Source organism: Gouania willdenowi, chromosome 22 (genome assembly GCF_900634775.1).
Source record: "Gouania willdenowi chromosome 22, fGouWil2.1, whole genome shotgun sequence".
NCBI classification, from domain to species: domain Eukaryota; kingdom Metazoa; phylum Chordata; class Actinopteri; order Blenniiformes; family Gobiesocidae; genus Gouania; species Gouania willdenowi.
The window spans coordinates 14,760,185-14,787,276 of record NC_041065.1 but is presented as its reverse complement, the minus strand read 5'-3'; the positions used below and the strand labels follow the sequence as shown (position 1 = coordinate 14,787,276).

The window sequence follows — 27,092 nt, the reverse complement described above, 5'->3', positions numbered from 1 at the left end:
CAATTACCTTTATGTGCTCGCTTACGCAATACTAGTATCACGTACTTGTGTGTAACTTTTACGTGAGCATGCAATAAAATAAAATCAAAATAAAAAATAAATAAAAAATACCTGTGTCCCTTTAGAGGCCCCGTAATACACACACACACACACACACACACACACACACACACACACACACACACACACACACACACACACACACACACACACATATATATATATATATATAAATAAATATTTTTTTTTCTAAACTTGAATTTGCAAAATAAAATTAAATATAAATATAAATAAATAATTTCTATTATTATTTCTATTATAATTTCTATAATAATAAAATTTGTTTTTATCTACAAATTCAATAAATTGATTAATCGATTTTTTTTTGCACAGCCCTAGTCCTATTTGATTGAGATACTTTTTTATTTGTAATTGAGTATTTTATGTATGACTTACTTGAATAGGATACAGTAGTGATGAAACCCCACTGTGTGCCTGTGTTAATAATAATAATAATAATAATAATAATAATAATAATAATAATAATAATAATAATAATAATAATAAATAGGGGTCAGTGGTCAGTGGTCAGTAGTGGAGAGACGGTCAGTTCTGCCCTGAGTCACACGGGGCGCCCGCTCCTGCTCCGCTCGGTTTCAGCTCCGCCTGATGCTGCTCTTCGTTCAAAGCAGAGGAAAGTCGGGCTCATGTGTCAACATTCAGGGTTTCCCCGAGGAGGCGCAGCGGTAACGGTGTCAGAAAAAAAAAAAACACACCTCATGCTGCTCTGAGGAACCTTTGAATCCCAGCTTTTCTGTCCATCCGTAGCGGAAGCGTTGAACCATCCGCACACACCGACGGACGCTCTCCGGCTCCGGCTGCTCGGACGGTAGCTAACGTTCTTTTAAAGGATGACACAGTACAAAGTGCCAACAACGTCTCCACTCATTTAGGCTCATCCAGGGACCTGCTAGCTTAGCCTGCTAGCCCAGCGGTTCGACCCTAACCGAGGAAACACGACCAAACTCGCTGCTGACATGATGTTTCCTCAATCCAGGCACTCGGTGAGTTGACCACTTCAACTTGTCCCGGGTACAAAGTGTCTGTCTGAGCCGAGCCATGCTAACGCCTAGCTAGCAGCTGATAGGTAGCTGTCAGCTCAGTGCTACGGATCTGTTGGTTTCCATGCTAACCGGTGACTACTTCCAAATGCCTCACGTGGTTTAGCCTTAAGTGGCTTTGTTTATCTCATTTATTTCATTCAGATAAACACGAAGACTCGATATCAATACAGATCTATATCCTAATCGACAGTTTTAAAGAACAGCGCAATAAAAAATGTTTTACTATTGTTACATATTACATCAGATTGCGCAATGACTCGTGTAATAGCAACGTGCTTATCAGTATTATTGCTAAATGTGTTGGGATTTGAATTATTATTATTATTTTTGTTAATATTTTCAATATAAAACCGCAGCAACTACCGCACACCGATAGTCCAGAATAAACAAGGAAACCAGTAGATCCATTACACCGGCTCACAATGCCTGACTGTGCACTCCTTTAGCCGTGTTTGCGTTGTTAAAGTGGACAAACGAAGCTTGCTTGAAACTTAATGTGAATAGTAAATACTAATTTACATATTTCTATCATTTACAGTCATACCCAAAGTGCAGCTCACCGGTTTCAATAATAAAGTACATATAGGTCAATAGTAGCACATGTTGATTACGCTACTGCATTTAATATGGGCACCTTTTATACTTAAAACAATATGAGTTTATATTTACTCTGTGTGGATAAAGAGTTGCTATATTTATAACACTTTGTAAAGTTTTGATGAAGGCCAAGACATATGATAAACATTTAAATTACATCACAATCAGACACACCCAAACCACAATTTCCATCCCATAATGAATAATCAATGACCTTAGTTATGACTTAATTAAATTGGGTAAATATAACCAAATACAATCTTTTTACAATACTTAATTTTTAAATTATACTAGTGTGTGAAATAGTCTCCATTTTTTGGGGGTGTATATTTTCACAAGGTCAAGCTCTAAATTTTCTGTTGAAAGAAAACACTACAGAAAATCTATTTGGTATTTAGTATTTTTTTTTATGCATCTGCTTTTTTTGTGTATCACTAAAACAGAATGTGGTAAAGAAATACTGCATAAACTGAAACTACCACTCCACTCGATTATTCTAGTCTAACTATTTTAAAAGTGTCTATTTCTACAGTGGCCGTACGGACAACCCCCAGTGCTATTGGTACGTTTACCGAAGTACGTAGCGGTTAGGTTTAGGTTATAACCCTATATGGCTACAATTTTTAGGGTTAGGTTTATGTTATAACTCTATATCGCAACAAATTTTAGGTTCAGGTTATAACCCTATATCGCTACAATTTTTAGGGTTAGGTTTAGGTTATAACTCAATATCGCAACAAATTTTAGGTTTAGGTTACAACCCTATATCGCTACAATTTTTAGGTTTAGGGTTAGGTTATAACTCTATATCGCAACAAATTTCAGGTTTAGGTTATAACTCTATATCGCAACAAATTTTAGGTTTAGGTTATAACCCTATATCGCTATAATTTTTAGGGTTAGGTTTAGGTTATAACTCTATCGCAACAAATTTTAGCTTTAGGTTATAACCCTATATCGCTACAATTTTTAGGTTTAGGGTTAGGTTATAACTCTATATCGCAACAGTTTTTAGGTTTAGGGTTTAGGTTATAACTTTATATCGCTACAATTTTTAGGTTTAGATTTTAGGTTTTAACTTTATATTGCTACAATTTTTAGGTTTAGGTTATAACCCTATATCGCAACAATTCTTAGGGTTAGGTTATAACTCTATATCGCAACAAATTTTAGGGTTAGGTTTAGGTTATAACCCCATATCACAACAATTTTTAAGTTTAGGTTATATCCTTATATTGCAACAATTTTTAGGTTTAGGGTTTAGGTTATAACTTTATATCGCAACAATTTTTAGGGTTAGGTTATAACCCTATATCGCTACAATTTTTAGGTTTAGGTTATAACCCTATATCGCTACAATTTTTAGGTTTAGGGTTAGGTTAAAACTCTATCGCAACAATTTTTAGGGTTAGGTTTTAACTCTATCGCAACAAATTTTAGGGTTAGGTTTAGGTTATAACCCTATATCGCTACAATTTTTAGGTTTAGGGTCTAGGTTATAACTTTATATTGCAACAATTTTTAGGTTTAGGGTTAGGTTATAACCCTATATCGCAACAATTATTAGGGTTAGGTTTAGTCTTAGTCACGTGACCTAAACTGGCCAATGAGGCACGCTGCGTACGGATAGAATGTCGGTATATTGATACAGCAATTGTATGAATAGCTACTGCCAACGATTTTAATCGCTGTTCTTAAACATTCTTTTAGTTTTTGTTTGATCCCAAGAATGAATTTAGTGTCTTTTTAAAAACGTTTTTTTTTTTTTTTTTTTTTTTTTTTTTAAAGCTTCGGTTATTTTTCTACACGTTTGTCTTTTGGAGTTTCAATCAGTGTGTTACTCGAGTGTTTTCAATCCCATAATCCATCTGGAAACCTCTTGCCCTTGTGCCACTTATTTAAAGAGTAATGAGGTTTAAGGAACCAGATAAACCCAGGATTACAGCTTTGGACTGATGGTTTAAGTATAGTCTAGCTATACATAACCTGACTTCTAAAGCAGCCTTGACTCCCTCTCACATATGGTCAGTTTGGCCATGCTTTCTCTGCACTTCTTTCTTTTTTTTTCCCATGCTGACAGATGTTTCCTATCAGTTTGTTTGGGCCGCTGCAGACGTCTGCTGAGCTCTGGATGAAGGCAGCGTTCTATTAATCAAACACTTTGATCCTGTTTCATGCTGCCTGCTTACACTCTGACACCAAGCCTAATTTATTCTGACCTTCTCTTTAGCTCTTGTCTCTAAGGGTTAATCCTCCAGGATGAATCGCCCTTTTTTTCAAAACAAAAGCTAAATACACTTTGATTCTAACACATACATTATGAAGTAGGATAGTGTAAAATATGTGTGTAAGTGATTTAAAAACCTGCTGTGTTGTTCCTGTCCTGTGAAACAGGTCAAAGTTGAAGCAAATATGAGTAAACGCAAGAAATGGGGATAAAACAGAAATCTGAAAAACACTTGAAAGCTTCCCTAAAAACAAATAAATATAACATTTTACACTCAGATGCATCCCCTGGTATATTTTTAACGCATCTTCAGTCTTAAGCCGTTTCTCATGTTAAAACTGACAAAAAAACAAAAAAAACAAAGTTGTTTTGTAGTTTTTGATCATTTGTGGTCATTTCTATGCAACATCTTGTGTTTTTTTAAAATATAAATATGTTAAAAAAAAAAAAAAAAAGGAGACTTGATTCTGTTAAGACACTGTTTCTTTGTTATAAATGCAGTCGTTGATGTTGCCAACTGTGCAGTGCTTTTCTTTGCTGGTGGATTATTAGGGTTTTAACTCCTACCCATGGTAAGCTAACTATGGATAAGGCGTTAATCCTTCTTGGACTGATTTGTTTGGGTTTTTGAAGCTCTTAGGAAGCAGCTCTCTTTGTGCTTGAGATACAGTGGGCTGCATGGCTACATTTACTGCTGATTTTATAGACTCATTTCCTCAGTTGTTTGCTAACTTATCTTTATTTACAGCTTATCGGTGTTTTTATTTATTGCATGTAATGGATAAACACTGATAAATGATAAATTGTTAACAATTATGTTTGCTCTTTGTCCGTATTGAGGTGTAAAGGTGATTTCATCAACTGTGTGTTGCCAACATTTATTTCTTTACACTAGCCTACTAAACCAAAACTGCTTCATTAGAACTGTTAAATTATCATAATAAATGTATTTACCTTCCATGTGCTGTATATATTTTGTTCTCTATTCATTTAAAGTATTGTTTGTACAGTCTTGAGTAGTGATAGATCGATAATAACGGCCGGCCGATATTATCGGCTTGTTTTTGCATTTTTTTTATGTGTATCGGCATCGGCCGATGCGGGCTGCTGCGTTTGCCGATTCGTATTATTTACAGAGAGCAGAAATATGTTTTACTTATTCTTGTTCTGCATCACCTTTGTTAAATTCAATAAATGTTCCTTTTTTAAAAATCATTGTCATTTTTATGATGTAAATTGAGGGGGCAGAAGTAGTATCAGCTCCAAATATCGGCTGAAGAAAATCAGCAGTCTGTATTGGTCATCGGCTAAGGCTGATGGAAAAAAAATTGGCATCAGCCCTAAAGAATCCATATAGTTCTATCCCTAGTCTTGAGTAGTGGTGTGCCAAAATATCGATACAATACGATATCGCTATATTTTGTCTTGCCATACGATGATACACAGAGATAATGTAGTACATACTAGTGTTGTCAAAAACTATAAAAAACAAAAAGTTCGTATCGGATACGATACTCACTTGAAGGAGTATCGATGCTAACAGCGCTGTGTTCATCTCATATCTATGGTTCATCTCCAGTTTTTTTTTTTTCCCTCGCCTGTTTCAATTGACAACTTTATTCGCTGCTGCAGACACAGACAGATACACATGCAGCTGAATACTAATAAGGCCCCATAAATCCAGGAATCGACCAATGAAAACGGTTAAACGCGGAAATGGCAGAATCAACATGAAACGCCGTCACCGTGTGCCAAGGAACGTTTTTTTAATGTGGAAATGTTCCGGGGACCACTGATACGGTGCACCGCCCTCCCCCCTCCTGCTCTGGTGGCATTAAACACTGCTTAAAATTGCCACAAAAAAAATTCTGCGCAAATCATCACCGACTCAAACAGTCAGTGCCCGTTTAACTTTGCTGTGCCTGTGAAACGCCGTCCGTTTCTCGTCAAGTGCAGCGGCTCTCCGTGAAAACATGAGTCAGCTTTAATCAGCTTCACCTGCTCAGAGTGTTTGATCAACATCTCATCAGAACTACAGCAGATCTGTGGATAAAGTTGTTCTGTTGTTGTGGACGAGACCATCGATACCAGGGATTGGAGAGTCTGAAACATTGTAGTTTAATGATAACTTCTGATACTAAAAAATATTCTGGCCCCTAGGAAATATGGTGACTGTGACATTAATGCTGTTCCCATACATTTTTATGACATAAATAATTAAAAAGGAGCAGTCAGAATAGTCATTGTCACGGCAACTCAAATCTACCTTTTAATTGTATCTTACTTGATTTTTGACATACATTTTTGTTTAATTGTTTTTTATTTATTTATTCTAGTATCGTGACAACTCCAGTACATACACAGGACAATGAGACAATAGGTGTGGAGTGGATATTAACACATTTTGTGTGTGTGTGTTGAAAACGTTTTATAATTCCTGTGAAATGGATTCAGTGCAGTCAATAAATTCTGAATTCCTTCAGTGACACAGATATCGTAATGTATCGTGGATATCTTGCAATATATCGATTCTCGCTATCATGAGCAGAATATTGTGATAGTATCGTAACGCGAGGTACCGGGCGATACCCAGCCCTAGTCTTGAGCATGTATTTTGATTTTAAAAGCTCTCTATTGTGTTACAGGCGTCCTCTCAGTCCGGTCAAGCTCTCAAGTTCACCACGTCTGACTCCTGTGACCGCATCAAGGATGAGTTCCAGTTCCTCCAAGCACAGTACCACAGGTGTGATCAGGAGGCAAACACACTTTTTTAAAAAAGATCAAAGATAGTTTGTTTGGTGTTTTTATTTTGTAAAGTTTGAGTGCAGCAGGGTTTCATACAACAGCACTAAAGTGAATTGTTTTCCTTGCTTACATTCTACCGGTCAGAGCGTTTACAAGTGCAACATACTGAGAAATAGCAGATGTATATGATCACTCTCGCTCTCAATTTATAGACTTGAAACATACATATATTTCTCATATAATCAACAATGCAAGTTAGTGGGCGGAGCCATCAGGAAGCAGCTTCTAAGTCATTATGTGTTTTTTTGTTTTGTTTTTTTTGTGTTTTTTGAAGTAATTTTATGTATCTGTTGTCTGGAGGATCTTGGTCTAATTTTTTTATGGTTATTTTAATGTGTTTTGTGCATTATTGTTGTTTTGTGTATTTTGGAGGTCTGGCATATCTTGTACAGTATATGTTTTTTAAAGTCATTTTGTGTGTTTGCATTTGGGACTGCACAAAATGGCCCCAGGGACGCCAGTTTCCCATGTCTGCTGTAGCTTGTCCTTTCATTTTTTTTATTTTTTTTTTATTTTTAAATAAATGAACACACCGTTAGTTTTAATTTGTGCTTCATAAAGAAACTCAAACTCTGAAATACTTCATACTAAAAACGGTAGAACTATGAGACGAGAACAATGTTGCATAAAGAGAGAACATACAGAGCACAATGTGTTCAAGTGGAATTGGAAATCTAATACACCTGAAATTCTCTTCTTTTAAATCTGATTTTTTTTTCCAGCCGCAGGTGAAAGACAGAAGGCATGTGCACATAATCTGATGCATTCTTTTCACGTCATCTTCCTTTATCTGCAGTAAAACAACATTTCCATTCTTGTATGAATGCATTGAAGGTTATTTTTAATGTAATTATGTCACTGTCTGCTGGATGCTTTCATTTTCCTGCTCGTAGGCACCAAGAGTGAATGCAGTTAAAGTTGTAGCTCCTTTGTGTTAAAGTCTGTCATTATCACATGCAAATAATGTGAAGGAAGTCTTTATTTTTGGTTGTTAATGGTCATTGTTGTAAAATGACCATTTTTCCTCCCAGTTTGAAGTTGGAGTGTGATAAGCTGGCCTCTGAGAAGTCTGAGATGCAGCGTCACTACATCATGGTAAGTGGAAACCACTAAATCACACGATGCTCTGACATCTGCCATAACCAAACTCATTTTAGTTCAGGGGCCAAATGCTGAGCAGTTTGGGCCTGTAGGTGAAGAAAATGAATAATTTTAACATTAATGTGCCCTAGTTTACACTTCCAGGAACAAATGACATGTAAAGTATTTAAAGCGACAGATTGATGATTTGCACAAATTTACCTTTCCCAGATTTTGTGATGAATTTCTACTTAATTTAGCAAAATATTGTGGAATATTTGGAGGAAAATATCAGGATTTTGGAAAAATTGAGAATTCTTTCAACAATATGCATTTAGAAATGACTGCCATTATGTGATATAAGCATTGGAAAACTGTGAGCCATGCAAATGTGTGCATTTGGGGGGGGGCTGATGTATCTCCAACTATTGGTATTGGTAATCTAAAGCAGTGTTTTTCAAATGGGGGTACGCCATGACACTACAGGGAGTTTTTAAAAGAGAGAGAGAGAGCGAGTGGAAAATTAACAAATGAATCTTCAATGTTTATTTTTAGTTAAAAATGATAATCCCACTAAATATTATCAGCAACTCACAAAACAACAACAAAAACACACTAAATATTCACTCTAATACACAGGATCACTACAAAATACACAAAAATGACAGGAGAAACATACAAAACGACAAAAGAAACAACCAAAAGACACCAAAAAAACACACACTGAGAGAGAATCATTTAAATAATACCACAACACAAAGAAAAAACACAAAATAAGAGAAAAAATATACTGAATAAGAACAGACAAACGACAACAAAATGATATTGATGAGAACACAAACATTGATACGTAGTTATGGTTTATAGCATCAGTTATGTTTAGTACAGTTTTAGATTTCAAACATAAATCAAGACTTAATAATCTGTCCACACACATTAAGGATTTTAAATTAAAGTGATTAAGTCCACTCTTGTCTCCTGACTTTGTCCTCCTGTGTGTTGCAGTACTATGAGATGTCCTACGGTTTGAACATTGAAATGCACAAACAGGTGATCACACTCGCTCTCTTTATGCTTCGATCCACTGTTTGGTGCTCTGACCTTTAACCTTTGTTTCCCTCCCCTCATAGGCTGAAATAGTGAAGAGACTGAATGGGATTTGTGCTCAGGTGCTCCCGTACTTGTCCCAGGAGGTAAGGACAGACAGTTAGAACAGTGGGTTATCAATGAGCTTTTTGGCATTTGATGTTTAGGCAAACCTTCTGCAGAGTTGTGTGTGAGTGGGAATTGTGTGTTTCAGCACCAGCAGCAGGTGATGGGTGCCATCGAGAGAGCCAAGCAGGTCACCCCTCCTGAGATGAACTCCATCATACGGGTGAGCTTTGGGCGTCAAACTAATCACACAGAGCTTCAGAGAAAGCACAAAGTCTCTGTTTACCTATTTACTAACCTTTGATTTTTCCTTTTGAGCGACGTAAAACTGCACAACCTGTTAATGTTTGAAACTGGAGTCAACCAGTACGTTTTCACAGTATTTAAATGAGCAGAATCAGTGTTTGTATGCACAACAAATACAGCTGTGCTACAGTAATAATAAGAGAAATAAATCCTGTTGTAATTCAATTCAACTTTATTTGTGTAGCGCAAATTACAACAAAGTCATCTCAATGCTCTTATCAAAAAATAAAATTCAAGAAGAGCATAGATGAATGTTCACAAAGATATTTAAAATCAGCTGCGTATATAATATGACATGAGAAAACGATCCTGTACTCCTGTAACTGGAGCTTCTAAGCCAGAGGTCACCAAATGGGGAACCGCAGTCCTCATCCAGGCCCACAGGGGGCTTCATGCGGACCCGGACCTACAGACAAATCAAGAGTTGTCAATTAAAACTTAATGTAGAACTTTGATTTCTTTTGCCTGCCCAGCTATTGTAGTATTTACGGTAGAGTTCTAGCTAATTAGAAAACACTGGAAAGACAATAATCACATTATAAAGGAACAGAGCTGGAGAAAGGGAGAGATGCAGACGATAGTTGAAAAAGAGACGGAGCATTGATGAAAAATAAGGAACAAATGGCTCTGTAAAAGAAAAGTGGAAAGTAAAAAATGTATTTTCTCTTCATTTAAAACGCAACCCTAATTTCATTTTGTAAATGGGACATCGTGCCTAAAGTTTTATTTATATATTCATTTACATGACGCAACAATTATGGATGCACCGAAATGAAAAAAACTAGAAATAAAGAAACTAAATAAACCAAAATAAATTATTGTGCTAATTAATAGTACTTTTGCATTTATGGCTCTGTATTTTGTACTAACCTCAATAAAAATAAAGCATTTGAATTGCTTACCATTAATATTAATCCTTCAAAGAGTAAATCAATCAAAATATATGAAAATATTCATTAAGCATTCGGCCACCAAAGATTTTCATCCAGAAATATTTGGTGGCTGAATTTTTGGTGCATATTTTTTGGACAATAAATATTGTCCAAAAAAAACTATTGGAATCGTACAGAATTCATTTTAAGGGTCAGTTATTGAATAACGTGTAGATGTTAATAGAAAAACAAGGCTACTTACACAAAATGATTAAACATTCTGATTTTATATATTTTTTGCTTCAAGAAATTTTCCCTGACTGGACTTTCTTGAATTTTAGTTTAATGCTACTATTGTACTTATATTACTACTAATAATAGTTTAATGTTCTAAGCCATCCGAAAATCTAAAAAATGTCGTAATAAAATGTGTTTACCGCAAGTTTTATGGATCAAAATGAGGACATGTTGATCTACTTTGTCACTTTCTCACTTAAAATACTTTCAGGAATCAACAGAGATATTTAGCTTCAGTGTCCTTCAGGTTTTTGTGGTAGGTTTGAAATGCATCTTGTGAAACTTGGAAGTATACTTCAGTGGAGACGGTCACCATAGTAATCATACCAATAGTAGACAGTATATACTCTTTAGTGTATAATACATAAGTATGCAATTTCAAACACAGCCAGTGTGTCCTCTCTGTGAGTTCAGTTCAAACCCAAATTATTAGTTTAGTAAATATTGTTTTGTTTGATATTTGTTTATTTCCAAAGTCCAGCTTTTCAGTGTTGTTCACCTTGTGTTCACTTTGTGTTTACGTTGTATTCGCTTTGTGTTTATGTTGTGTTTACATTCTATTTACATTGTGTTTACGTTGTATTCACTTTGTGTTTACGTTGTGTTTGCATTGTGTTCACATTGTGTTTATGTTGTGTTTACATTCTATTTACATTGTTTACGTTTTATTCACTTTGTGTTTACGTTGTGTTTGCATTGTGTTCACATTGTGTTTACATTGTGTTTATGGTGTTCGTGTTGTGTTTACGTTGTATTCATGTTGTGTTCCTGTTGTATTTACATTGTGCTCACATTGTTTAAGTTGTGTTTACATAGTGTTCACATTGTGTTTATGGTGTTCATGTTGTATTTACGTTGTATTGATGTTGTTTACATTGTGCTCACATTGTTTAAGTTGTGTTTACATAGTGTTCACATTGTGTTTACGGTGTTCATGTTGTATTTACATTGTATTGATGTTGTTTACATTGTGCTCACATTGTTTAAGTTGTGTTTACATAGTGTTCACATTGTGTTTACATTTTATTTACATTGTTTACGTTGTGTTTGCATTGTGTTTATGGTATTCATGTTGTATTTACGTTGTATTCATGTTGTGTTTACATTGCGCTCACATTGTTTAAGTTGTGTTTACGTTGTGTTTGCATTGTGTTTACATTGTTTATGGTATTCATGTTGTATTTACGTTGTATTCATGTTGTGTTTACATTGCGCTCACATTGTTTAAGTTGTTTACATAGTGTTCACATTGTGTTTACATTTTATTTACATTGTTTACGTTGTGTTTAAGTTGTGTTTACATAGTGTTCACATTGTGTTTACGTTGTATTTATGTCGCGTTCACGTTGCATTTACATTGTGTTTACGTTGTGTTTGCAGCAGCAGCTCCAGGTGCAGCACCTCTCCCAGCTCCAGGGCCTGGCCCTCCCTGTGGCCCCACTCCCCCTGGGGCTGACCCCGCCCACCCTGCCCGCCGTGTCCTCTAGCTCTGGCCTGCTCTCCCTCTCCTCCATCCTGGCCAACTACTCCCACAGTCAGCCCCAGGTGGCCAAGGAGGATAAGGGCCGGGACGCAGCAGAGCGAGCACCCAGAGGAGAGGATGGGGACAAGTCAGACTAGAGCAGACTGGTCTGACTGGCTGCAGGAGGTTTGGAATAAGAGGGGGTGTCGGGAGTATGAGCGGTGAATCTGTAAATTGAGATTGATGTGCGTCTGGCTGCCTGTTTGTGTGTCAGATGAGAATGAGTGCAGAGATGGTGACGAGTGAAGAGGCCTGACACGAGGTTTAAACCGTTCTTATTCTTTAGAAGTCATTGGCTCAGTTCAAGCTTGTAGCCTGTGTTGTTAGGCCCAACTAAATACATGCTTACCCATTTCTACACCTAACCTATGACTGAAACCAAACGCAGTCTCAATTTTTTCTTGTTTTGTTTTTTCATGCACGAGCCTCTACCTTTTCCAACCATTTTCATCACTTTTGTGTTTAGTCCTTCAGCATGGTTACAAATCACAGCTCGTTCCAATCTCAGCTCACGGTGATGTAACATGAGTTGTTTTGATTTATGAATCCAATTTTCTCTTTGAGTGCATCCAGGCTTATGAAATTAAACATGTGCACATGTATGTAGTTGATTGTCCTTTAAGAACTACTGGATGCATGTTGTGACACCTTTAATCCCAGTAAAATGAAACTTTTGTTCAAAGCTGTGCCTCTGTTAGTGTGTTCGCTGCTGCTGCTGCTGCTCCACAAGGAAAGAACACGAGAGGAATTAGAAGTAAATAATTGTTATTATGACCTTTTGAAACAGGCTGTTGGACCTTCAAACTCTTTGTGTCTGAGTGAATGTGATCAGAAAGAGAAAAAAACCCTTTTTAAATCCATATTTCTTTAAGAAGCCCCTTTAATGCTCCTGTTCTCCCACATTGTTGAAAACTTTCATCAGACGTGTATTCCACACTCAGGACGACAATGGTTCCCACTAACAAGCTTTAGCTTTTTTCTACATCACTATTAAGTATTAAGTCATTACATGATGAAATTCTACCAACAAATTTTGAGCACAGTTTTGTACGGTTAGAAAATTCTCTCCCTTTATTGTGGACTTGAGCACCTGTAAAAACTGACAATGCTACAAAAACACCAGTTTAAGGACAAACTATGTGCTGGATGTGATCAGAGTCCAGGAGCAGAGCACAACCCCCTCCCCCTTCAGTCATTTTCATTCATTACATCAATCACACACACACATAAGTTAATTTGCTTCCAATGACATCATCACCAAGCCTTTCACTGATTTTTTTTTTCATGGACTAAACTTAACTTTATTTCCAACTAAGCTTTAAATAATGACATTACCTAACAGGTGGTGGTTGGCATTTGTGAGCATTCAGTCATTTAATGAATTTTCAACATGGAAAATAATATTTGGCTTCACTGTAATTACATTAAGATTTTTACTTTGATTTAAAGGAGTCGCAGCTGTAAACATTTGGTCCAACTCTTATTATTATTATTATTATTATTATTATTATACAACACATTTTTACAACTTCAGAAACACTTCAGTGAATAACAAACAATCCCCGAAACCTTTTCTTTTTCTTGTCTCAGACCATTCACTTCCTAATAAATTAATCTCAAACAACTGCAAATAAGCATAAGAATAAATGTACTCTTTGTTCTTTGGTGTTTCCATTTTAAAACCAAATCAAAATAACAAATAAGAGGTGTGGTTATTTTTATTTACTGACTTAAAACCAAAACGGAGATACAGAAAAATCAAAAACCAGACAAGTAGCGTTTTTCTGTTTTAAAATTAAAATATTAATGGGAAAATCTTGTTCTGTTTGTGTGATATTTGGATATTTATGGGGTAATTAGAGCGAGAGCTCAAGCACGTCATATTCTGTCAGAGCAAACAGGACGGTCCAAATAAACAGGTGACTATCGTCTGTGAGGCCGGTGTGAAGAGCAATAGATGTTAGAACTTCTACCTTTTCACACTTTTGCAAAAACAATTACACAGATTTTTTGAGGGCAGTAAAAATATTTCTTTTGCGTGTTATAATACCGCTCGTCACTAACGGCAGCCGTTGATCACAAGAAACGAGGAGCACCAGTAGATTAATTACACCACCTCTGTCTGATTCCTTTAATCACATATACCTGTGCTTTTCGTAACATCCATTTCAATTTATTTTATTTATTTATTATGTAATATGTTTCAACTCACCAGTTCATCAGTAATGAGGCTTATGTGTGGTGAGCTTAAAACATAGTTAACATTAAATATCCAAATATCTCACAAACGGAGCAGAATGTAGTTTTAGAACAGAATAACGCTGCTTGTCTGGTTTTTGATTTTTCTGTTTCTGTTTAGGTTTTAAGTCAGTAAAACAAAACAACCACACAATTTATTTATTTGTCATTTTAATTTCATTTTAGAATGGAACAACCAAAGAATGATGGGTACACTAAAGACTAAATCTGAATTATCTTTAGGTTAAACCTTGTGAATCCGATGCATCTGTAACTTTTCTATTTTTGTGTAAACTAAAAGTGTCCCATAGAGAGTTGGTTAGTGTAACCAGCAGAGGGCAGCATTGCTCCTTCATCAATAAAATCCATTCTAAGTCTGAGAAATGTTCAAATGTTGCAGTAGGTCAGGCTGAAGTGGCTTAAAGTCACCGTTTTATTTCCTCTCGTCTCGTCTCATGTCCTGTCTTTGATCACAGCTACAGAAAGTCCCTCAGCTTTCAGCTTCAACCTCTCCTGTTTGTTTTTTTTTTTTCATCTTGAAAAGCACTTACATTGTGAGTCAGTGCTCTTTGTTTCTCCTCTTCTGTGTTTGTGCTGAGGACCAGATGAGACCCCCTCCCTGGAGATTGGACTTTACTACAGCGAGTGTGAGAATGAATGAGTTCACTCACACTCTCTGTACTGATGTGATCTCTGTGCAGACCCTCCTCAGGCTAAACTCAGATATGTGAACGGCGTGCGTGTTTGTTTTTGCTGTGAAGGGCCAATTTGTATGAATATATCAATATACATATTTTTTAAAGCATTTTTGTATGTTTCAAAGCTGCTTTTTAACGTTTGTGTATCACGGAGGACTCTGGTGTTGTGTGTGTGTGTGTGTGTGTATTGCAGGCCTACAGTTAGAGGCACAATGTTGTATACCATGTCATTCTTCCTGTTTCCCCCCCCTCCCCTTATTATTCGCAGTAGGCTGTAAGACTTGACGTTGTTTTCTTGGTTTGTAAATGTTGAAAACTTTTTTTTTTTTTCTGTGCAAATGAAATACAGTTAATGTGTTTATAAATACATGGGGCAAAAAAAAAAAATCAAAAAAAGGGGGAAAAAAAAAAACAAAATGTAAACAAGCAACTGTGTACTCTAATGAGAATGAACCAACCTTTTAGCAGTAAGGAAGCTTCTCTGGTGCCTTACAAATAAAAGATGTGATTGAGACTGGGCCTTTATGTTGGTTTGTTTATGTTTGGTGTGTGTGATGTGACTTTAAAATGTGCAAATGGAGCACAATGAAAGAATGAACACGCATTTTAATGAATCTCATTTTGTATAAACGGTATTTTGTGCCATATTGAATACTATAGTGTTTATCATTTTCGGTCATCTCCTGCCACACCCTTTGTTCAGTTCACGTTCTAATTGAGATTATTTTTATCATTACGATTATCATTTTTAGCTAAAAATAAAAATGATGAACATTACTTTTGTTATTAAAATGGAGATAACATTGTGAGACAATAAAACGTCACGGGGTATAAGTAGTGTGCCCCCCATTATTGTTTAATATATTACACACCTGATTGTTATGGTTCAGCTATTAATATTCTTGAGTTAAAAAGGTCATATTCAGTGTATGCATGTTCAACGTTAAAATCAAATGAAAGCATGGTTACTTCTTCAATCTCAATTTTTTTTTTTCCTTCACAAAAAATATATATATATATATATTTTTATCCCAGTGGCTCACCAACCACTGTAGCTTCCCATTCTAATTGGATGTGACCATTAGTCAGTTAGCGCCTGATATTACTAATGTTATCAATCAAATTTGCTGGTGATGCATCTTTTTTTTTTTTTTTTTTAGCTCGTCTTTACAATAATTAGGGGTGTCCTGATTCGATATTGATATCGGTCCGATATCAGCCAGAAAACAAATCTCTGATGTAAGCGCTCCGATAAGTTTTTGTTTTTGTCCCCACCACATATATATAAAAAATAACTGATGAACTTGAATTGTTGACTATTGTTCTCTGTATGTGTGACATCACTTGATCAAGCATTTTCTAACATTCCACACTACAAAATAAGTCATAATAGTATGTATGATTCGTGCTGATATCGCATCGTATCGGCCAATACAGTACTTAAAGCTTCAATATCGGTATTGTATCGGAAGTGAAATAGTTGTATCGGGACATCCCTAACAATAATACTCGTGCGTCGTTGTGGGTGGAAGCTGTGTTGAATGTATTGGGTGAATTTGAATGTGGAACATTAGATTTTGGTTGATCTTAGGTACAAAAAAAAAAAAAAAAAACCTCCACTCTAATGTATGACACACCTCTGACGTTAACCCCATTCCTGTGGAGCAGAGGAATCCCACAACTGTCAGCGGCAGGCTCAGACACGAATCCTGCGTTAGTATGTTCCACACGCCGACCTGGAAAATTCAATGAAAACAAAGCGTTGGGGAGGATTGAACACGCGCTACACAGTGATATGACCACAGACGCTGTTATTTATGAAAACAAATGTACAAAAAAAAAAAACAGGCCAACTGTGGGACGTCAATGATTACAGTGTCACAAAGACGTGTAGTTATAGGTGTGTCTACCCTCTGTTTGCCTTTTACTGTGAAAAGCAAAGTTCTTTTTCACTTAAGAAGAACCAAAGCAACAATCAGCCAAAAAGAAACACTTTGTAATATCAGCGCTGATCAGTGGTAATAACACATTCATGGAAAGCCTATGCAGTTCATTCAGTACAGTATTGGTAAAAACAGGATCAAAAACAGTCCATTTTAACATGTTCACACGTAAAAAAATGTTTTTAAAAAATATCACAGGAAAATAGAGACAGCCAGTTCCAGTGTTGATTAAAAACCTGTGTAACACGTTCAGCCCTGGAGGTCCAGCTGCTCTTCAAACGACAGAAAAATGTGTGGGGTTATAAAAAAAAAACCAGTCAGTCACTTTTACTCACAGCATCAATCATCACACAAATCTGAAGAAGAAGAAGAAAAAAAGCTCTACATGCCAAAACCAGATAACTGAACGTTAAAAACATACAAATATGTATAAAACACACACTCAGACGAGCTTCTATTCCAACTGGTTCAGGGACTTTGAAGGTTCCACCCCTGATCTTTCTCTGAATGTCCTTTTTGTAACAAAGCTGCGGTCAGAAGCTCATGCAGGACCGGAGCAGTTGTAGTGGTTTTCAGGTCTGGAGTCCGACGGCTGGGGGCTGGGTTTATGCTCCAGCTGCTGGACCTCGGCCTGCTCTGGTCGTGTGAGGAGTGGAGGACGATGCTTGAAAAAGTCCGACACGTATCGGACCTGAGAGAGAAGACGGAGAGTGAGTGGAACAAATGTTAAGAATCATTTTTAAACCCAGCCTCCCATCAGATCTGATCCTGCAGAAGTGACCACGGAAATATCAAGTCATGATTGGCCAAATATTTGGAAGAACCACCAAGTGACTACTGGTTCTCTAAAATGGAGGGAATATTTGAATCAGCTTCTTCCATGCTGGAGAAATTTTGGATCAGTAAATATTAATCATTGGGGTCAATTATAATTGGAATTGCGTAAATTGATCAGTAATTACAGTTATGGCGTAATTGTAATTTAAAAAATCTGTTGCTGTTGTAATCAAATTTAAATAGTAATGAAGTTTAGATAATTGACTTTTTGATTGTAATTAGGGGTTTACCAATCCGATATTAGCTTGAAAACAAATATCGGATTCAGATTTCTAGACTCTCTGATATGTATATATATTTTTTTTTCACAGTTAATTTTTTATTTATTTTATTCAATTGTAGAATACTGTAGATATTATGTTGAAGGTTAAAATGTACGTAACAATTGGTTGATAATAAATAGGTCAGTTTTTTTCATACCTACTGTTGCTGACTATTGTTCTCTGTTTAACATCACTTGATCAAGACTTTTCTAACATTCCACACTACAAAATAAGTCATTATTATTTTTTCATTATAGAAAAAAATATTATATTTTATATTATATTACATTATATTAAAAAAAGTAAATATGATTCATGCTGAGATTGGATCAGTATCAGTATCAGCCGATACGCAAGGCTGCAATATCGGTATCATATCGGAAATAAAAAAGTTATATTGGGACATCCCTAATTGCCATTAAAATTCTTTAAAAAATTGTTAATTATAATTTAATGCAAAACTGAGAAACCATGTTACAGTTCTATGTAACGTTCTACACTAATGTAGTTAACAATTATTAAAGTATGTTTCATATCAAGCTTTGAAAAAAATGTAAATGGTGGCGTATACAGACACAAAAAAGGCTCAGATGCCTACACGCAAAATATCCAAACCTATATTTTCATTGATTAGTAAAACTAACAAGGTAATCAATAGATGGGAAAGAAATTAGATCATAGATTGATGTTGTTGTTTTTAACCTGTGAAGTGTCTGTGAGTCACTTGAAAAGCGCTTTTAAATAAAAAATAAATGTAATTCAATTGTAATTGGAAAAAATGCTGCTCACTTTAATCGTAATGGAACATGGGTAATTGAAAACTTAATTACAATAATTGACCCCAACCCTGATCATAATCATTTGTTCTGGAAGTGTTAAAAAATAAGTAACTACTGGAAAAACGTAAATACAGAAATAATCAAAATGTTGGGATATAATATATATTGTTGAATGTTAATATAATGTATTTGTGCATTTTTCCAGCCTAACATGTACGCTGTAAAGATTAAAAAAAAATGTTAAAAAAGGTTAACAGTGGATTGTAAAAAAAAAAAATATATATGAGTAATTTTATTTTTATTGTATTTTTCTTTTGTTTTAAATTGATTTATTTAGTTTTTCCTTCTAATTTTATGATTGTTCAAAAACAAATCAAAAGAAAGTTGCAAAAAACAAATAAATAAAAAGATCTGATTCTCTTGCCAACAAGTGAAGCAGACGTTTATGAATGTTTTAAACTTTGCACAAGAAGCACAGTTTAATTTTTGCCATTCTGAGATCGGGGCTTTGAAACTGCGGTTCATGCACAGAATGCTGAGTCAGCACTCACAGTGAGCACAGCGATCAGCGCTCCCTGCAGGAGGCCGACCAGCACGTCGCTGTAGTGGTGCTTGTTGTCAGAAACCCGTGTGTAGCCCACGTAGAAGGAGAACGCCACCAGGAAGAACTGGATGGTGGGCCGGACCAGTCGGGTCCACTTCCCCTGCATTCTGGCCTGGACGTAGAGCTGCACGACACACGGATGGACAACTGATTAAACACATGATCATTACTGTAAGTACAGAACCTAAAGACTGAAAATATATAGAGAGGGGAGGAAAATAAGATAAAACACACATGTAAAACCTAATAGCCCAGCAGATATGTCACAAACATGTTCACTTCCACAAGAAAGCACATTGGACATTTGTACATGTTTTTTTTTTTTTTTTTTTTTTTTTTTTGGAGAATGCTAAATCCATTTTTAATGGGATCCACGCTGGAAAACCAACGGTTCTCCCTGAAAAATCAAGAAATCCAAGACGGCTGCCTTCCATTTTGGTTCTATTTACCATAAAAGTATGATCTCAGTGGCGAATGGTTTTCAGGGTGAAATTATTCAATAATATGTCTTAAAATATCGTAAATTGTCCGTGAAGCAAATTTCAAGATGGCCGCCATCCGTATTGCAAATTTCATTTTGACCATTACTTTGATTCTGTTTGACGTGGAAACATGATCTTTGTGTCAAAATGTAGGTTTTTGGGGATTGCGCAGAATTGGCCACTTTTCACATGGAAAGGGTGAAAATGCCAAACATCTGCTACATATCTGCCAGGCTAAAACCATTTATCACATTAGGAAATAGTTGTATTCTAACAATTACAGTATTTCAAGTTTCAGCATCTGAATATTTGCATTATGTTCCTTTTATTATTGATATTATATTAATTATTGTTATTAAAAATAATAATAATAATAATAATAATAATAATAATAATAATAATAATAATAATAATAATTCAGTAAACACTAGTAAAATAGATTAATAATCTTAATTTGGTTGTCCTGGATAAATAAAAGTTTATAAAAATAACAAGAAGACATTACTCACCAGATTGGTTGTCATTAAACATGGCTAAGAAAGCAGTAAGGCACAAAAAATGACAAAAAACTAAAATCACCCAAAATAAAAAGTAGGGCTATAGCAAGGCATTTTTTTAAAAATTTAAAAAAATAAAAAATTGAGTTAGGACCATCATTAGACCATAAAAACTACTGCAAATATAATGCACATACTTAAAACTCACAACCTTTTCCTAAATGTCCTAAATCGAAGAACTTAGATGTATAAGAAAATATTATCACGTCAGAATATAAAATTTCTAACTGTCTTAAATGGTTTCTAAGAAAAGCTGTCTCATTTGACGATACCTCAAACAGAGTAATAAAAAAAAAAAACGGAGCAAGGGCAATAACTCCGGAAAAAATATTTGCGCACTTCTCATTTTCGAACTCCATTTAGGTATTGAAAGGCATTTACACTTTTTATTTATCCCCAATTTATTTATTTATCTATGTATTTATTTTTGTTCTGTTTCTGTCTGTTTTGTGTTTTATATATATATATATATATATATACACACACAAAAATGCAGTGTGCTTTTGATGACAGTTGTCTGTGAAATAGACAACTGTCATAGACAACAAGCATTAAAAAAAAAAAAAAAAAAAAAAGAGGTATTGACACCCTGAAACCTCACTTTGTGGCGGGGGATAATAATGATAATACTAATAATAATATATGGGACATAAATGTTTTGTGTGTATTACTCAAATCCAAACCCATTTTCTCTAAATGATTAAATAACATACAAAAAGGGATTAAATCTAGCTTTATATGATTTACACTATCTTTGACACTGGCTGTTGAACAAGCCATCATCACCAAAGCATAAAACACTGACTCATGTGATGAAAGCTAACGTAATAGAATACCTTAAAATCCCAACATGAGCAATTCCATCTCACGTTTTCCCTTCCGCTCATTGTCTCATGTGTAACACTACAACAATGGTGTTTTTAATGTGGAGCCAAACCACCGCGTTGGCCACCTTCCGCTGTTTTGGTTCACTCGTGTATGTTTTTCGTAAACAGAGGTTTCACAGCAGCACAAAGTGTCACATACCGAGAGAAAGAGCATGCAGTACATCCCAAAGGACGAGTGGCCGGAGTAAAAGGACAACCTGAGGGACAAAAAGATGTCAGTGATTAGAAATGCTGCAGATTGTCCAATCCTTATTATAGTTTTTATTAGAGTTCTTTCAGAATTTGCAATTCAAAATGACACGGTTACAGTATTTACAATCATCTGTGGTGGACCAGGGTAGCATGTAAGATATGTGGGTTAGGGGGCAAGGGCGTTCTAAGGATAGGGCAACCATCGACTCCTAATTTAGTTTACTAAATTAATGTACTAAAACCATGATAAAGCTGTTATTAAGTCACTGATACTCAACATGTGGCTCTTTGTGTTCATTTTAACTATTATTCCCCCAGAAAATCTTAAAAGGGGGAACTTTTTAACCCCTTTCTACTTTTTTCTTTAACCATTTTGCAACTTCCTTTGTTCCTAATTTTTTTATCAATTTTTGCAAGTTGTTTTTGACACTTTTATCACATTTTTGCCCTTTGTTTAACAATTTTTTTCATCCAAATAAGCTACCTTTTGCCCAATAAATACCACTTGTTTTCTTACATTTTTTCATTTTTGTTTGGCACATTTTGCTTATTTAAAGCTGCAGTTTGTAAATTTTTTTTTTTGGCATCATTTGGTCAAATATCCATAATCATCTTTGAGCATATTGTAGTCCAAAGTGTTCTGAGTGTACAGTGAATCTGCTTCTCATGGTTCTGTAAATGAAGTTCATAAATCCAGGAGCATGATGCTGGATGTCAGCCATCTTTCTACAAACACGTGGGCTCCATGAGCTGTTTTGGGCGTTTCTATTGGCTGCTCGACTGAAGTCAGGCGCGTTCACGGACCGTCAGTAATAAACGTGCATTTGCGGACGTTCCACCAAAAGTTCCCATAACAGCGTTGGGCACAATGGTTACACGGCAAATCAAGCGGAAAAAGGCAGACCGAAGTGGAGAAGCAACAGAATAAACTCACAAACACTGAGGAGGAACAGATCGCTTTTGCTTTGCCTCCACCCAAAATATCCAAACCTATATTTTCATTGATTAGTAAAACTAACAAGGTAACCAACAGATGGGAAAGAAATTAGATCATAGATTGATGTTTTTAACCTGTAAAGTGTCTGTGAGTCACTTGAAAAGCGCTTTTAAATAAAAATAAATGTAATTCAATTGTAATTGGAAAAAATGCTGCTCACTTTAATCGTAATTGAACATGGGTAATTGAAAACTTAATTACAATAATTGACCCCAACCCTGATCATAATCATTTGTTCTGGAAGTGTTAAAAAATAATTAACTACTGGAAAAACGTAAATACAGAAATAATCAAAATGTTGGGATATAATATATATTGTTGAATGTTAATATAATGTATTTGTGCAAGTTTCCAGCCTAACATGTACGCTGTAAAGATTAAAAAAAAATGTTAAAAAAGGTTAACAGTGGATTGTAAAAAAAAAAAATATATATGAGTAATTTTATTTTTATTGTATTTTTCTTTTGTTTTAAATTGATTTATTTAGTTTTTCCTTCTAATTTTATGATTGTTCAAAAACAAATCAAAAGAAAGTTGCAAAAAATAAATAAATAAAAAGATCTGATTCTCTTGCCAACAAGTGAAGCAGACGTTTATGAATGTTTTAAACTTTGCACAAAAAGCACAGTTTAATTTTTGCCATTATGAGATCGGGGCTTTGAAACTGCGGTTAACTGCGCGAATCTCCATGACTGTGGAGGTCCGCCGCACACACACACACACACACACTGGCTTCAGAGGGAGAGCGAGAACAGACAGGATAAATCGTGTGTAAACCTAAGAGAAGCTTATTAAAGGTGAATTCATTTTACAGTCTGAATGTGGCTTTCCCTCAGGGAGCTGAGATCACAGCCCCCTTTGTGTGTGCTTGTGGCGGGGACAAGCCGACGGGCAGTAACTACAGAGTGATACGTGCATTTATGTCCCTACATTTGACGCTATGTCTCTATTGAGAAAATAGTCGTTAAGAGCGTTCACAAAATATACCTGTAAGGGAATAAGGGAAAAGCGGAGCGGAGAGAAGATTCTACAAACTGCAGCTTTAACCACGAATCCCTCTGTAAAATAGTGAGGGGGATGAATATTTGTTTTTATAAAAGTGCAGATGTGGCATCTGCCCCATCCCCCACGGGTGAGACGCGCCTGTCCCCAGGACTGGACTTGGGCACCCCTGACCTAACGTAACATATTAGTTTTCAGGGTTAAATGTGTGATGTCATGTTGTTGTGCTTGTAAAGGTCATGGTTCCTGTGTGGTGCGGTGCTGGGACAGTGAATGGTGGGAATGCAGCACACCTGGCTTCTGTCACGTTGCGTGGGTTGCCAGTGCAGTTGATTTGCAGCATGTATCCGTTACAGCTGATCGGTGCGCAAACTGACAGGAAGTGTGGACGGGGACGGCCGATGGTGAACTTGGCCAGGTCAGTCAGCGATTGGCTGACGACGGCTCCAAACAGGAAGGTTCCAACCACTTTGTAAAGGGTAGCCACATACTGGTTGAACTGGGAGTTGGAGTGCAGACGTTTGGTGTGCACCAGGTAAGCCTCTCCTATTGTGATCTGTGGAGAGAACAGACTTGTTACAGTTGACGAAAAAATAGGAAACGCATCTTTGCAGCAGGTCTGTAATTTCACACGATGATTATTTTTGTTATGGAACTTTTTTTACTCTTTGACATTTTCCTCACAACAAGTTTCTTGTTGGAACCTGCAGGCCGATCTGGTTTTTGTGCGTGGGTATCCTCCGAGTGCTTCTCCCACAATCCAGCAACAGCTTGATTTATTGCATCTAAATTTAGAAAATCACTATCGGTTTGATGTTAGATGATGTGTTTAGAGAAGTGACTGAAATAAATGTCAACAACTCTGAGCCTGTTGTCTCAATATTTCCAATCACCATAAAAATGTAGTTTTTCCATCAGTCAGTAAAGAATTCCCCAAACGCCAAAAATACGCAAATTTCCATGTTTGACAACCGACATGTCAACAAAACGTTTCAAGAAATCGGGCAACGGTTGAATGTGCAACGCATCAGCCAAACCTGGTCCCACCCTGCAATTAGCTAATAGTTACCCTCCTAATGCACATGTGTCAAACTCATGGCCAGGGGGCCATATCCGGCCCTTTCAAGCATCCAATTCGGCCCACAGGAGACAGTGAAAACTTCATAGATGATGTAAATGAAACAGGTGTTTTCCCAGTTCTTATATTGCATGATTGTCATTTTTAATGTTAACAAAAACATCAAAGTTCTCACAAAATCCCTCGATTTTCCTCAAACTACTACATAATATTTCCCTTAAAGCTGCAGTATGTAGAATGTTTAGACGCTCCACGCTCGCCCCTCCCCTCCTGAACAAAACTTACTGGTGTTCTTGGGAACACTTTGCGCGAAGGTGCACACTGTGGAACTCTTGGAGATTGTTTTTCTCCATAGTAGTAACAAATCTAGGGACTTTATCTTGTGTTATTGGAGAGCTTTCTGATGTTTTAGAGACATGGAAGCATGTATCATCTGCTATTAGGACAGTAAGAGGCTCACAGCTGATCACACTGATCACACACTCAACATCCACACAGCAAACTAAATATTGAGCTAAACTATTTGGTCTTTGATGAATTTTATCAAGTGCAACGCAAAGATTTGGTTCAGAGCTAAAAAACATTATTACTTCCATCCCATGGGAACACTGTCAAACCGTGGGAATCCTAACACAATGTCAGCCTCTCGTCTGCATGACTCAAATTCCCATTTGTAGTGAATTCTGGAATATTTCAGACTGTCCCTCATGTACGCTGAAAGAAAAGTTCTAAATGGTTTCCAGTGGAGCAGTAATGAGGAGTGCTCACACTTCTGCACAGGTGTATGGGTATGAGGGTATGAGGGTATGAGGGTATGGGGGTATGAGGGTGGACTCACAATGACCACAGAGCATGTGATGGTGACTGCAGCCATAGTTCCATTGGTGATGGTCTCTCTCCTGTATGGATAACTGATGCTCTCGTCATCGCAGTAGATCCCTCTCTGGTAAGGTTTGAACCTCAGAGTGAGGATGGCACTGGGAAGAGCCGCTGTAGAGAGAGAATAAATGGATAAATGACAAGAACACACTGCACACCTGTTTATCTGTGGGAAAAAAAACTGCATCTCTCACCCCCTGAAAGTGACTGAAAATACCATTGGTTTGTCCTGTTATATGTTTATTCATCTTTACAGATTACCTCAATTACTTCATTATAAAAAGCTAATAATAACTGTAGTAAGCTAAAAAAAAAAAAAAAACTCAATACTGTTGAGTTTCTCCTCAATTAAGGTTTTTAAATGAGTGTTAAAGAAGTTTTTCTAATTACATAAAACCAAAATTGCTTGTTTTTCCAATTCATACATTCAATGTAAGGATGAACTGATCTGATGTTGATATCAGCAAAAAAAATGGCTGCAGATTATATATCAGCCTAGATTTAAAATCTCAGATAAAAACACTCTGATACAAAATTAGTTGTTACTCCATTCATTGAGGTTATTTTCCAAGGACTTGTAATTTATTATTTTATTTATTCTATTAAATTGTAGAATAGGCTTATGTTTTAAGTTAAACTACCGGTAGTGATTATTTTTACACTATACTACTTTTTGCACTTTAAAAATCTATATATTTTTTTCTTTTTATCTGATTTATTTAGACTACTAGTCCAGGTCTTCTTTTTTAACATATATATTATTTTATTCAATTGTAGAATATTCTTTGTTTTAGGGTAAAATGTAGGTAACCCATTGGTTAATATTAAAGAAATTTCTTTTTTTCATACCTGTTGTATCTGACTATTGTTCTCTGTTTAAAGAAATATCACTTGAACAAGCCTATTCTAACATTCCACAATGCAAAATAGGTAATAAAAGTATTTAAGATTCATGTAGATATTGTATCAGATCAATATCGGCCAATACCCAAGGCTGCAATATCGGTATCGTACTGTAAAGTGTTGTATCGCGACATCCCTAGTTCATTGCACTTTGACACTGAACTCCAACGGCTGTGGAATATGTTCAGCCCAGCTTAAGATTTCTTTTATTTATTTAGAAAAAAATAAATGAAAATCTCATTTCATATTTTTAAACAAAATTATGTTTTACATTTGAATGTAAGTAGCGGAAAATGTGACACTTATTTCAAAGGTAGCACTAGTTGGGCGACTCTAAGTATAGTTGGTGCCACAAAAAGGTAATTTTCTAATTCAAAGGCCAAAATATTAGAATATAGTCTCAGTTTTTATAATAACAAATCTAGATATTAATACAGGAAAGAACAAAGAGTTGTGTGTGATTTCTGTGTGAGTAAGTCTGTATTTTTTTTCTTTTTGTCAATTTGTGTATTTTTTTTCCCTAATTCTGTATATTGTTGTTGCTGTTTTGTATGTTGAGTCATTTCGTCATTTCTGATATTTTTGTGTATTCTATTCTATTATTGTGTTTTCTCATTTTGAGCTTTTGTAATTTTGTGTATTTTTCTTGTCTTTTTGTACAATTTTTGGTCATCTTTTTTTTTTGTTTTTTGGAGTCATTTTTGTGTATTTCTGTTGTCGTCTACTTTTCTGTCATTTTGTTTGTGTTAAGATTCAATTTGTGTTGTTTTC

General features: G+C 35.8%; 2 protein-coding genes across 3 annotated transcripts in view; one reads left to right on the top strand and one right to left on the bottom strand.

Moving 5' to 3' along the window:
* Positions 1–615: 615 nt before the first annotated feature.
* On the top strand, positions 616–15,437 carry LOC114456496 (amino-terminal enhancer of split-like). Of its 2 annotated transcripts, none has more exons than XM_028438283.1 (7): positions 616–1,064; positions 6,594–6,691; positions 7,785–7,848; positions 8,839–8,883; positions 8,964–9,026; positions 9,134–9,208; positions 11,844–15,437. In XM_028438283.1, exons 1-7 carry the CDS (start codon positions 1,038–1,040, stop codon positions 12,078–12,080), a joined length of 609 nt encoding a protein of 202 aa, XP_028294084.1. In that variant the 5' UTR covers positions 616–1,037; the 3' UTR covers positions 12,081–15,437. The 2 variants fall into 2 exon arrangements, with proteins under 2 accessions (XP_028294084.1, XP_028294083.1); XM_028438282.1 differs by having other exon boundaries at positions 618–1,064; positions 11,841–15,437.
* A 1,275-nt stretch (positions 15,438–16,712) lies between these two features.
* LOC114456233 (phospholipid phosphatase 2-like) overlaps positions 16,713–27,092 on the bottom strand; it is a 28,518-nt gene continuing 18,138 nt past the window's right edge. The window contains exons 2-6 of the mRNA XM_028437867.1: positions 25,378–25,529; positions 23,755–24,017; positions 21,410–21,467; positions 19,292–19,468; positions 16,713–17,552 (exon numbers count right to left, since the gene is read on the bottom strand). Of these exons, the coding sequence (XP_028293668.1) occupies positions 17,403–17,552; positions 19,292–19,468; positions 21,410–21,467; positions 23,755–24,017; positions 25,378–25,529 (800 nt within the window). The 3' untranslated portion in view covers positions 16,713–17,402. The remainder of the gene's footprint in view (positions 17,553–19,291; positions 19,469–21,409; positions 21,468–23,754; positions 24,018–25,377; positions 25,530–27,092) is intronic.

Excerpts from the sequence above, each read along its gene's own strand:
- LOC114456496 (XM_028438282.1), top strand. The coding sequence starts at position 1,038 with ATGATGTTTCCTCAATCCAGGCACTCG. Across the intron at positions 7,849-8,838 it reads TGCAGCGTCACTACATCATG|TACTATGAGATGTCCTACGG; the intron begins GTAAGTGGAAAC and ends TGTGTGTTGCAG. Across the intron at positions 9,027-9,133 it reads TCCCGTACTTGTCCCAGGAG|CACCAGCAGCAGGTGATGGG; the intron begins GTAAGGACAGAC and ends TGTGTGTTTCAG.